Here is a 13,098-nt window from a genome sequence, read left to right as displayed (position 1 = left end):
TTAGCCTGCTTGATTTACTTGACCAGTCACTCATATTTCACTCCTTGCTGTCCTGTATCCATCCACAATTTTACTTACAGATAGACATGGCGCTTGGGGACATGGTTTAGTGGTGGTTTTTGGCAGTGTTAGGTTAATGGTTGGACCTGATGATCTTTAAAGGTCCCTTCCAACCTACACAATTCTATGATTCATGTTCTGTCTGGCAGTAGTAATGTAGCCCACTAACGCTTCCAGCTGAGGAGACACTATTTTACTTCAATGTTAGCATAATAATGGAGACCGATACTTTAACTGCTTAATTTTTTTTATTGTTTTTTTTCTCCCCCTCTGAATTAAGGTTTACAGTAGTTTCTTAAAGAGCATTTATATCTGTATACCTCTAACAGGTAACAGAGAAGATTGTTTCAATCATACATACAAAATTACTCATGTTTACAAATTTTTGGCAATCATAGTAACCCGTTTTTTCCTATTGCCATTGCCCCAATCATTGAAAAAGACAGTGTACAATAATTTACATTTGAAATATTTCAAAGTGCTTGACAGTGATTTTCCAAGAACAATATTTACAAGTGTCACATTTACACATATGTACAGCTATTACAAGTTGTGGCTGGAATATGGCTTTCTATGGAAAGTGCTTTATATTTGGTCAGCGGTGTTACTGACTGACCAATCCAAGGGTTACTGATAAAATGGTAACCACTAAAAGCTGAATTGTCGTGGACAGGTATTTACAGAGTTTGTTGTTAATCTGTATAAAATAGCTATTTACATAAGTGTTCCATACATACAGAAAGTATCTTCTTTCTTCCAAGAATGGAGGAAGTCCTTCAGCCACAAACCTGGTTACTATCCCCAAAGAGTGTAAAACACAAGTAAACTGGAAGTGATTGCTGATCCAGTGCTCACGCCATATCGTCATCTGTGCTTACAACAGATATCTGTACAAAATAAGTACAAGTTAGTTTCAGTTGTACTAATAAAGATACAAAACAATGCATAGCACCACTACACAGCAGTTTGAAACCAGGGCTAGTCCCGCCAGGCTAGCGACCACATTCAGCACTGATTACTCCATCCCAGGTATAGGATAGTTGTTGCCTACTACAGCTTTAACCTTGATTAAAAGGTCAAGTTCTCAGCTGATTCAGCCCAGTGGTTTAGCTGCAGCCAGCCACTTTCAACAGTGGAGACCTCTCCTAAACTCATCAGGTGTCATTTGGCAGTCTTCATGTCTACTCCGAGGATTAACATGAAGCCTCAGACATGTCAACAGGTTTACTTACTGCAGGGTAGGTGTGTCCTACTGAACCGCTGTGTCTTCCAATATCAATCGTGAGGTCCTCTTCTGTCGTTTTCAGGTAGACAGGATTATCAAAATTCATGCTCTTCATGTTCTTGTGCTGCCAGTTACGCCACATGAAGTAGCCAGCCACTGCAGCCGTCGCCAGCAACACTTTAGAGAGAGAAGCAGATGGCAAGTATGGAGTAGGGTCAAGTCAAGCTCCTGCCTAAGAGCAGCTTGTCCCTCAGCAAGGGGTCCCAAAGGCTAGTGAATGCTGTACTCACAGACAGGAAGAACAGTCCAGACTGCTGATGTTCCTCCAGCTGCATGTGCTTCAGATGCTGTACCACTGGTGTTGAATTCTGCATGAGAATTTGAAGTTGTGAGCTTGCTTACTGACAGGCTGGCAGACTTTGTCAGATGCACGCACTTCCCAAGCCCAAAAACTGCTATCCTATATTAGCTTCTCAGTAACGCACTGCAAGAACAGCCTAACAGGTTTCATCCTATATTAGTAGAAAGTTTTTTTTATTGCTTGCCTTCTCTGAGCACTGCTGGGATTTCGTCAAACCTATAGGTTCCACACTATAAGTGAACTAATTCCATTTATCACATGCTCCAGCTGTCTTACTTGTACTACACATGGCCTGGCCTGTGTTCTCTACTTGCATGCAAAGGAGAAAACTTCAAGTAGGCTAGTGGGTCAGTTTGCATTTAATTTCTCTAATGTTTAGCAGTCTGAGTTATTGGGACCAGTACCTCCAGGAACTAGTCCAAGAGTTGGAGATTTTTCAGTTGTGCTGGTATCTTTAGCCTCAGTGTAAGCCACAGTTGTTCCAGTACCTGAAACTAATTATAGATCAAGAACCCAGTTAATCCTGAAGTTCTGCAATGGCTTAGCTATGAAAGCCATGGTAGTGAACATTTAGCAGATGGCAGAATGATCATGCAGCTTGTTAGCTTTACTGGAAACACTGACAGTTACTTCCCTAGCACACCCTCTGCTGAGGGTTTTTGATCAAAAGTGCTTCCAAGAACAAGGCTAGACAGTTAATCAGGCATCAATTACAGGCATTTAGAGCCATGACAACAGTAAGTCACACCATCCTTCGCATCAGGTTTTTTGAGTGAGATTTTAGTTCCACACATTTACTGGTTAGGTAGTCTTTGATATCTATAGCAACCCTTTAGAGCAGCCAACTGAGGACAGTGTCTTCGCATTTAGTGCTCCAACTGTGGCAGTCAGAATCAAGATGCAGTATAGTAAGTGGTACCTTGGAGTTTCTAGTTCCACTCCACTGGACAAACAAGTCTGCCATATAGCCAGTGCTTAGGGTAGTAGCAGCAGCATGTTTGTTTGTGCCATGAAAGGAGGTCCAAACAAACTTCCTTGGCCAGCAAGATTAGCCTATCAGCTTTTCAACACTGTGTATTTATATGCTGTAGAGCTATGTCAGTTTATACCCCTTGTTTTATAAGAAAGGGGCTTGGTACATTTTGAGCATGTGCTTGCCGTCTGCAGAAAGCCATGGAGGTACAAGGTCTTGTTGCAAATGACAGTGATGCAAAAACCAAGCATGGACTTTGAACAGCAACTACAGACTGAGGGCCAGCTTAATGCATGCTAGAAGACCACCCCCTCCCAAGATTATTTACATCAGATTAACTCATGCAAAGCTCTCCGCCTATACTGCCATATTTGCCTCTAACAGGTTCAGTACCCCTACTCCTTCCTCATCCATCCCGCAAGAGACTTCAGTCATGTTATCATACCTGCACATCTCAGACCATCCTCCTTCAAGACATATCCAACAGGACATGCACAAGTGTACTTTGGAGAGTGTTCATTTATCTGAGGAGCAGGCAAGCACAGGTAGCTACAGCCTCCATTTGCCATGTTGTCTTCACACCAGTTCCTGCCTGTTGGTACAGCAATTGACAGGAGTAGGCCTTCATATTCCAGGTGTACAGCATAATTAGTTGCTCAGTAATTGCTCTATTAGAGTTACTTGTCTCTACAGATTATAGATTTCTATCTGCTTGGCCTAAGAAACAGCAACTGCAACTAGACCTTCTCTCAACCCCAGTGAGGATACCTATGTTAGAAGCTCCAAGCACTTTAAGTAGAAGTGAAGTGGACAACTATACAGGGGAGGGATACCATTTGCCACCACCCAAGCAGGGCAGGCTTCTTACAAGTACACACTGACATAACTATAAACTGTATTAGCATTACCTGAAGGCTGAACAAGTTCATGATACACAATGATGTCCTGTGCATCATTGAGATTGTTCACTAGGGTAACCAATTCAGATCCAGTAAATTTGTTGGCACCATAGACTGCCTCATTCTCTCCATCAATCCAGTACACACGGTCCTAGAAGACAGAGTCATTGCATTCCATTACTTCTGTGTTCCTATCAGCACCATGACTGCTAGCCTCATACTAGCAACAAGATCTTTGACAATTACTAGAGGAGGTCACTCTTACCTCAAATATTGTTAGAGCAAGAGGATGAGGAAGGAACTCATGAGACTTCAGCACAATTCTACGGTCCTGGCCATTCAAGTCCACGCTCGACAGCATATGTAGTTTAGAATCAAGCCAGTACAGACGGCTTTTGACAAGATCTAGAAGGGAAAAAAACCCAAACATATTTACTATCTACACAGAAAAAACCTCCAAAGCCTCCTGCAAAAGTCGAAGCACCCACAGGTTCAAGAATAGTTGCAGTGTTGCCCTAGTTTCTTACCATACCAGGATGCAGAAGGCTGCTGAAGTGCTGCCTAAGTGGCCTGTACCTCAACTATAATATAGAGCAGTGCAAGAAGAGTTACTATTTCAGTATCTGAGAAGTGCTATCTGTGCCTGTTGCAGTATCTCCAGGCATGCAGGAACTTCCCATTCTCAGAAGCTGAAAATAGTTCTCTGAAGGATGACCTTGGCTTTTGTAGCAAACAAATTGCTAAAGCTCCAGAATACCTCTGGCACAGAGACAAGTTCAACATACCTAGAGCAATTCCATTAGGCCACTGGATTTCTGTTGTTTGCTGGCTCACCCCAGTCTGACCAGTACATAAAGCTGTGAAGCAGAATTTATGTTGTATGATGCACTATAGTACTGTGTAGTATCACTCTTAATTATGACCAATAACTAAGAAAGGCTACCTAAGTCAGTTATCAGGACATGGAGTAGCTGGGAGGTCCACTCTTTTAAGAGAACCAGGACAAATACTCACCCAGAAAGAGGATCTACAGCAATAGAAGCTGGCTCTCTCAGCTCAGAGAGAAACAAAACCTTTCTTTTTGTGCCATCTAGGCTAGCCACTGAAATGGTCTTTGCAGTTGAGTCAGACCAGTAGATGTTCTTATAAACCCAGTCAACAGCAATTCCTGCAGGGCTGTGTATGTTGTCCAGGATTCTGACGTGTGTTCCAACTTTATCACGGGTATCAATAGAGGCACTGGAAGACAAGAATTACTTGCTTTCAACCCCTTCCTCCACAGATACTACCACTTGGCATGCCTTGACAAATACTGCATGTAGATCTCAGGCAGATAGTGTAGAGATGCACTTGTGACTTTCCACGGAGAGCCTTTTGTACAGTTGTAGCAGCAGTTACTAGGATGTGCAATAGGCACACACATTGCTAGTTGTGGGAACTTACATCTACTGTACTTTGTCTTTAGGACACCAGAAATCTAGTTTTTGTCACCAGAGCTTAAAGAAGCATCTTGGGGAAAATGTGAGATGGTTTAGGGGAGCACACTAGGGTTCAGAAGTTGAGTCCATTTACCTGAAGATTGCTTTTTGGCTGAAGTCAGCCCAGTAAAGCTTTTGCTCAGTAATATCAGCATCTAGAGCTACTGTGTTTCTTAGCTGCTCTACTAGCTGAATGTATTCTTTCCTCTCGAGGCCAATCTTCCTGATATCCCGGCGGTTGGTGAAGATTAGACATGGTTCTTTCCCTGTGAGAAGAGTGTAAGTGTTATCTATCTACTTCTAGACATGCAGTCACATACTGTTCTTTTATGACAAACTTTGAGAATCACCATATTTAGCATTTGCTATCCCACACTTGCTAGTGGATGTTGACAGAGGTCTGGGCTGTACCATGCCTCATCCTTTTCTCCCTCCACAACTTGGTGGGGAGGGTCCTCCTGCCCGGGGAGGAGACACAAGTAGTTTATGTTAGGCAGCTTTAAGTACTGTATCATGGCATCATTTGAAGTGCTAGGAGTGTTCAGGCCTGTACAAGTTATATTGATAACAGCACAACTAGTGTACAAATCACGATAGCATTAACAGTACATCACTTGCTACCTCATTTTAAAGTGGGAATACAGAAATCTCATGCCAATACTCACCAACTGCCTTGCACACCCCAGTAGCGAGATCCATCTGATAGCCACGGCTACATTCACATTTATAGCCCCCTTTCAGGTTGATACAGATTTGACTACAGATACCAGGGTTCTGGCACTCATTGATATCTGCAAAGACAAAAATTTAATTTGTTGTCATCTCCAACACCATCAGTAGGGTTCCTGTTAACCACTTGATACTTGCCTCCACAGGTCCTCCTGTCTATAAGCTCAAACCCAGCTGGACAGTCACATTCATAGCCAATAACGAGATCTCTGCAGATATGAGAGCATCCGCCATTGTTCACCAGACATTCATTTATGTCTAGAAGAGAAGAATTAGCCACTTCTGAAACAACACACATATTTAGTCTTAAAGCCTTAGTCACAAGAGTGCTTTAACAGACACCCATCCATTTTCTAATGATGCCTGCCACATTGGATAAACCACTCTGGCACTTGAAGACACATGCACAAGACCCTCCTCAAATTCATATTTGCTCAGCTATCAGCATGTTACTTGTGTTGTAAGTTGGCAGCAAGAGACAAAGATTGAGGCTCCTGGAAGTTTCAGAGTTTCTAATGCCTTCGGGTGCCTTCTGCCTACAAAGAAGTCATCCCAATAGCCAGTTTGGCTAGGATAAATCTAGCCTATTGACCAGGTTGCTCTTGGTTGTTTGTTTGCCACCAAAGAAGTGCAGGTAGGCATTCCAGACTGACATCTGACAGCTCAGAGGCTGTATCTAAGTATGTTCAGTGGTCAGCATTGCAGAATGAGTTTGTTTACTTACTACACTCCTTGAGGGGCTCATCACTCCAGTCCTTGCAGTCTCTCTGCTGGTTACACACTTTATTGATATCTATGCATTCTCCACTTCTGCACTTGAATTTGCCAGGTCCAGAGCACTGAATAACTGAGATAAAGATTGTGAGGGAAACTACCAGCTTCAACAGGTGTTCTGTGAAGGCTTTATTCTTGCTTAGTTCCACACTTACCGTTGTTACAATTTGCTTCATCAGTGCCATCCAGACAGTCTCTCACACCATTGCACTGCCTACTCCCATGGATGCAGTTCCCATCTTCACATCTGAACTGGTCTGGTCTGCAGGTCCGAGAAGCTGAGGACATAGCCATTACAAACTTAAAACTCCTGAGGTCTGATGAAGGAAAGAAAATAAAACAGGAGCCAACCAGCACCTCCTAAAGAAGCAGCAAGTTAACTTACGGCAGTTGATTTCATCACTCCCATCCTTGCAGTCAGGATCTCCATCACAGCGCCACTTTTTGTGGATACATTCCCCTGAGCCGCATTGCACCTCACTGGCAGAGCACTTCACAGGAGGTGCAGGCTGGCGACCACATTGCTCTAGAGATTCATCTGAATGGTCAGAGCAGTCAGCATCATCGTCACACACCCAGCTGATGGGGATGCAAGTGGAGCTCTTGCACTGGAACTCATGAACTCCACAGGTTGGAGGTGCACATTCCAGCTCATCACTGCCATCGCTGCAGTCATCTTGACCATTGCAGACAAAGCTCTTGGAAATACACTGCCCACTGCTGCATGTGAACTCCGCCGGACTACAAGTCACATTGCCTGGAATAGCAGGAGTAAGAGAGATGAACAGATTACAATAAGAAGGCAGACTTTTGTATTAAGGTGTTTTGCTTTGCAGTTTCTTCAGCTGTTAGCTTACAGAAGATCAGCATCATGTATAAGGCTCTAGGAGAACCTAACTGACCACCTACAGGACACTTGGGCCCCACAGACTGTCGTCCTTGCCTTCGGATGTTATAAGCAAGAGGCACCAGTTTTGAGCTACTGAGTGGAAACAGCCTCCTTCTGAAGCAGCTAGGCTCTTCTGCTTCAGAGTGAGAGCCTTTTGGAAAACAGGCTCAGACCCTGTGAACCAGAGACAGAAGGTAAGAGAATTGCTAGCTCTAGAGTACAGACTAAGATTAAAGTAGCCAGATGGTCAGCATGCACTATAGTTTGAAATTGAAGTGTTTTGTGCTGGTCCCCAGGACAGCAGTGGTCCATTTGGCTGGACCACTGGGGATAACAGACCAAGATCTCGCACCAGTTGATCCTGTGGTATTAAGCACACCCACGCAACTTACACCAGTAAAAATCATGCTGGTTTAATAGCAATGTAGCTAGCAGCTCAGTATCAGCTTCATTAGAAGTGCTGTCTGTAGGTTTACTCGTCAGACTAAGACATTTACTTGCTGAGTAAGGCAGCAACTCCACAGACACATAGCAGAAGTCTGCAGATCTGTGTGTCTCGTTAGCCCATCCAGGTAAGGTGGTTCTGACAGAAGCAAGCCCTGTGGCTTTGGCTACAGCAAATTTGTCTCAGGACACTTCAGCCAACTCATGTGTACACAAATTCATCAGAACAAGCCAGGAATGCTGCACTCTAAGGCTGGCAGTGGCAGCTTCACTTGCGTACCGGCCTGAAGTTGCCCCCCAACACCTGAAACCTAGCTTACCTAGTCTGCACTTTCAGACAAGCACACAGAATACTCCAGAATAGGGCTTTAAAGCAGATCAGCTGTGCCCTTGGCTACAAGTCCCTACTGCATTTTTAGGAGACCATTTGTTAATATAAGCAGCAACTAGAGCTACCTGTTGAGAAACTACAGAGAACAAGTTCTGATGGTTTGCCCAACATGTGACTAAGCCTATGGCTATTGCCAAAATTAGCCAGAGACAGATGTTGAATATGTTATATTGCTGTAGTTCTTAACTTAGCAGGATAGAGGAGTGTTAGAACAAGTCCGCTTTGTTAAGCAGGCTGCAATACAAGATGAATATATGTTTAAGGAGATATTGATACTATGAGAAATTTATCTTCCCAGGTATACTGCATAGCTAGCTCCTTTCCAGACAAGTCAATTTCAAACAGCGTTATGCAGCCACCGTTTCTTCCCTTACCACAATTCTCTTCATCTTCTCCACTGTCACAGTCTTTTTCACCATCACATTTCCAGGACACTGGGATACACTGGGTTGACTGAGGACCACAGCTGATTTCATTTACCCGGCATGTTCTCATATCTATTGAAAAAAGTTTAAGTTGAATTCAAGAGTTCTGAAATTTAAGAGCTACTGATCTTGGGTTTTAGCAGTTGTCCTGAAAGTTGAGACTGAAAGGCTTCAGCTCTGGACAGAATTGCAGTTAACTAGATGCCAGCATCCATCTAAGTTGATGGCTCCATCATGGAAGAGGTTATATTAGTTTGTAGTGTTCAGTAAAAAAAGATGCTTCCAGCTCCTAATAGATTAGTGTTTCAAGAGTATCTTTGTAGCAGTAGTTTTGTGATTGCACACCAGTAACACTGTAGAAGCTTGAGCTATAACACGTAGTAGTACGCAGGAGTAATGCCAAAGTGCAGTAGGACCTGGGGCTGAAGTATTCCTCAATGTTGATCCTACTGATACAGGGAAATGAAGCTTCACAGATCTATATCCCTTGATTAGTTACCACACTTAAGACTGGGGTGGCTAACTGTGAGACCTCACGGTCAAGCCTCTGCATTTCTGCTTCCCACCCCCCAACACAGAGTCAGTCACTCAGTTCCTACACTAGCTCTGGTTATCTTGCATAGTAGTTGTCTTTGAGGACAGTGATCACTTGGTGAACAAGCCACAGTAAATGGTCAGGCCTGCCGTGTCGTGCTTGCTGCCTCTGACTGTCAGTAAAACCTTGTAATTGCTATCTGTTACCAGGTACAAGTGCAGAGTTCCCACTCAGTTCTGTGTCTTCTTAAGTAGTAAGATGTCTTGTCAAGACCCTGATGTGGCCAAAGCCAAGCTAGGACTTAGGAAGGTGCTCTCCAAGACAACAAGTTCATCCTTTCTTTAGGAGGAGAGCCAGGCTGCAAGCAGGCAAGAAGTCAAAATGCTACTCCCCGCAGGCTTGCCTGCACCAACAAGCCAGGCTCACTTACGGCACAGTTCAGCACTCTCGTCAGACCCGTCCTCACAGTCTGGATCCCCATCACACTGCCATCTGTTAGGCACACACTGACCACTGACGCACACAAAGTCAGATTCGGCACACGTCTTCTTCACTGCAAGGGAGAAGGACAGCCACTTGTTTAGAAACCAGAGCTGAGCATGTTTGTGGCAGCTAGAGATAAGTTGCCTTGCCCTAAGAAAGTGATGCAATATCCTTAGTTCTTGGATGTCTGGTGTCATCTTCCACCAGCCTAATGGCAGTGCTGTTCAACACTTCCTAAAGAATTATACTGTGCACAGAGAAACATTTATCTTCCTATAAGCAGGCACTGGAGGACTGCTATTGTCAAGGGAGACTATACTGCTAGAATAGCTGCTGCTTTGAACACACTTGAGTTAAAGTACAGTCTATTGATATTCAACTCAGAGTTCAAAATCTGAATTTTGTCATCAAGGCATTTGATTTCTCATTACAGAAGCATGGTACTATGTAACCCTAAGGTAACAGTTTCGGTCTGCTTGAGCAGACTGGCAGTTCAACCACACCAGCGTTGGATATTGAGTCTGTTTTGCCTCGATTCTAAGTACCTCTAGTCATCCATCTTGGCCTCTATGTCTGCTTAAAGCAAGAGTTGGCAGTCAAAGCTAGACTCAGTGTTTATAGGAGACTCAGCAGAATCACTTTTACACATAAACCAGGGCATTTAACCATGGAATAGCTAACAGCTAAGTGCTAATAGCAAACACTTTCTACTATGTCTTCAAGCAACAACTGAGAACAGGCTTGCATTCTGTTCTGGACAGTCACCATGCTCACAAATAGAGTCTTGGTCACAAGGTTTTCTCTCAGTCACCAGTTCCTGGAGACCTTCATAGCACTCAGGAAAATTCAACTGCCTTAGATGGATACAAGACATCAAGATAGTCGCCCAGTTCTAGGGAATTTGTCCTCTACTCTGTATTCTGACTGTCAGAAGTTCTGGCCAGGATAAGCATTTCTCCAGCTATCCAGTGTTAAGCCCCCACTGCCAACTAGCAAGTACTACTACAGAGGTATTATTTACTTTGATTACTTACCACAAGCATTCTCATCACTGCCATCTGAACAGTCTTCGTCACCATCACATTTCCAGAGTAAAGGAATACAGCGTCCATTACTACATGGGAATTGGGATTCCTCACATTTTGCTCTCGCACCTTCAATGAAAAAAAAAAAAAAAAAAAAGAACCTAAGCCCCAATACTGTCTAGCAATACTTTCTTGCTTTCCCCCAATGCTGACCAAGAAGTTACCCAGCTTAATCAACAGTATAACATCAGCATAAAACCAGATCTGAGCTCCAAGTCACCTTATTCAATCATGAAAACAGAGCCAGAAGCTTTTCTTCACAGAGAGTTCAGTGCAGAGCTCAAGCACTGTGACAGTCCACCTGCCAGACAGCAGTAAACTAGCCTCAGTGTTCTTCTTACTGAGTTTTCCTTTCAAGGCAAGGTCAACTTTGCTAGGCAGAGGGATGTGTGCACACAGTGACTTCTACTGTCTAGCACCTAGCATTGCATTCTCAAAACTCCAAACTAAGCAAACTGGGTTGAAACTTGTCTAACATGAAGCTGCGTTAACATTTCAGCACTTTGCTGCTAACACATTGCAGCAGAATCCCCAAGAAGCCTGTGAAGATAGCTTAGGTATCTGGTCTGTAGTTGAACAACAAGTTTTCATTATTTTAGTTACTCCTTAAACAACAGCACCCAGAGACATTCCTTAGTATACACAAAAAGAAGTACAATTACTTATCTGGATCTTGCCTACTAAAGCTAGATCCAACGTGATGCTAAGACAGCAAGATAATTTATCACTTCCTTCTGGAATCAAGCCTGTTGCCTCCCAACTGATAACAGTCGTGATTTGTTAGTACACTTGAGTAAGGTACTGTTTTCTGCATGGTGCTTAGAGTTAGAGTGCATTTTCCAGAGTATCTTCAGCTCTAAAATTGTATCACCCCATCCCTTGAGGGAACGTACTTTGCCTTGAAGCCATGCTATAACTGTCACTAAAAGCAACAGCCTGCTTCTTCAGCAGCTAAGCCAGAGCCTTTCCATGTAATGCAGGCAGGCAAGTGTGTAAGCTCATGCATTATTATTGGCTGCACATGTCTACAGCATGATGCAAGACTCCTGCTCCTCCTTGGTTTATTGCATCATTTAGTGGAGGTGCTTTGTCTTGGCATTCCAGGGCTTACAAAGGGCATTAAATTTTAGTATAACATTACTTGTTATTTAATATCTTCTGTGCATGTCATGCAAAATGCAAGACAGATTCCAAGTGGAAGGAAGCTATTCAGCCATTTCACATTATGTTGGCAAGCCATCAGGCACTAGCCAATGGCAAACCCTATGCAGGATATAAGCAAGGACAATTTTACCTGCCAAGTATCTCATGTAAATTCATGCTAGAATTAAAGGATTTGAAACAGCAGCTTATTGAGCTCTGCTAACATTTTAGCAGTCTTACTGGTTGAGAAAAACACTAACTCACTTGTCAGAAGAGTAAAGCCATAACAACTTGTTTCATGGGAAATATGTTCAAAGAGTGCCAAGAACTTGAACATCATTTCTTGTACTCTGCATTTCCATCCTTCCTTTCCTTCTCAGGATGGCAATTACACCAGCATACACTTTCTAATAGTGTAGTTTTGTAAGGCTTCTACTATTTGGTCAAGAGCTATCAAACAAGTAGTTCGCGTTGTGCGAGAAGGCACACTCCAGCCAGCTTAGATAGGGTGCGGAAGCCACAGCTACGAGCTTGTTCTAAGCCTGACACCACCTTGTTGTCCAGTAACTTCTAACAGAAGTAGCCATCTGCTTGCAAGCCCTGGTCACACATTATTCCAGTTATTACTGTACTACCACCTAAAATATGCAGCAACTGACTCCTGCTAGTTTTGAGACATTCTCATCCAGGCTTTCAGAGTGCGAACAGTCAACCTTTCCCAAAATAGCATACTGGAGATATTAGACTAAGCCTGCTGCTCAGGAGATCCCAAAATAACTCTGCAGTCCTTAGTTACTCTATTTCAAGCTAGAATAACCAGAAAAGGCTTGCTAAGACTGCCTAGTACATTGTGACTTACAAACGTAACATCATTGTGACTAAATGCTACAGGGAAACTACCCACAAGGCTAGATGAAACAGAGCTTGGGTAACAGCTACAACTTTACAATGACAACCCTCACAACAAGCCATTTCAAGAAGGTATCATCACTTCTGCAGCTGATGCCAAATGAAGTGTCAGAGCCACTACTTCTGTAAGCCCACAAACAAGTGAAGAACTGACAGCACCTAACACCCACACAGGTAAAGGTCATCATCTGTTGCTACTCCTGGAGATGTCTGTCAAACTCTAAAGGCCACCTGGAACGAGCTCCAGTTAAGACGGAGGTTAGTTCCAGCCAGTAACTAACTGTGGTCCCCTCTC

At 43.4% G+C, this 13,098-nt stretch overlaps 1 protein-coding gene across 1 annotated transcript; it reads right to left on the bottom strand.

Annotated features, from left to right (window-relative positions):
• Positions 1-289: 289 nt before the first annotated feature.
• On the bottom strand, positions 290-11,660 carry VLDLR (very low density lipoprotein receptor). Its single transcript, XM_009884318.1, is given in 20 exon segments — positions 290-947; positions 1,293-1,462; positions 1,576-1,653; positions 2,051-2,140; positions 3,065-3,211; positions 3,528-3,669; positions 3,784-3,923; positions 4,304-4,339; positions 4,341-4,375; positions 4,533-4,757; positions 5,091-5,262; positions 5,662-5,787; positions 5,864-5,983; positions 6,450-6,572; positions 6,655-6,777; positions 6,885-7,256; positions 8,598-8,720; positions 9,614-9,736; positions 10,701-10,820; positions 11,645-11,660. Coding segments are annotated over 20 exon segments (2,517 nt in total). The 3' UTR covers positions 290-911.
• Positions 11,661-13,098: the final 1,438 nt, after the last annotated feature.

Source organism: Charadrius vociferus, unplaced genomic scaffold (genome assembly GCF_000708025.1).
Source record: "Charadrius vociferus isolate BGI_N301 unplaced genomic scaffold, ASM70802v2 scaffold183, whole genome shotgun sequence".
Classification (NCBI taxonomy): domain Eukaryota; kingdom Metazoa; phylum Chordata; class Aves; order Charadriiformes; family Charadriidae; genus Charadrius; species Charadrius vociferus.
The sequence above is the reverse complement of the archived record's forward strand: the minus strand, read 5'-3'. Positions and strand labels throughout refer to the sequence as shown.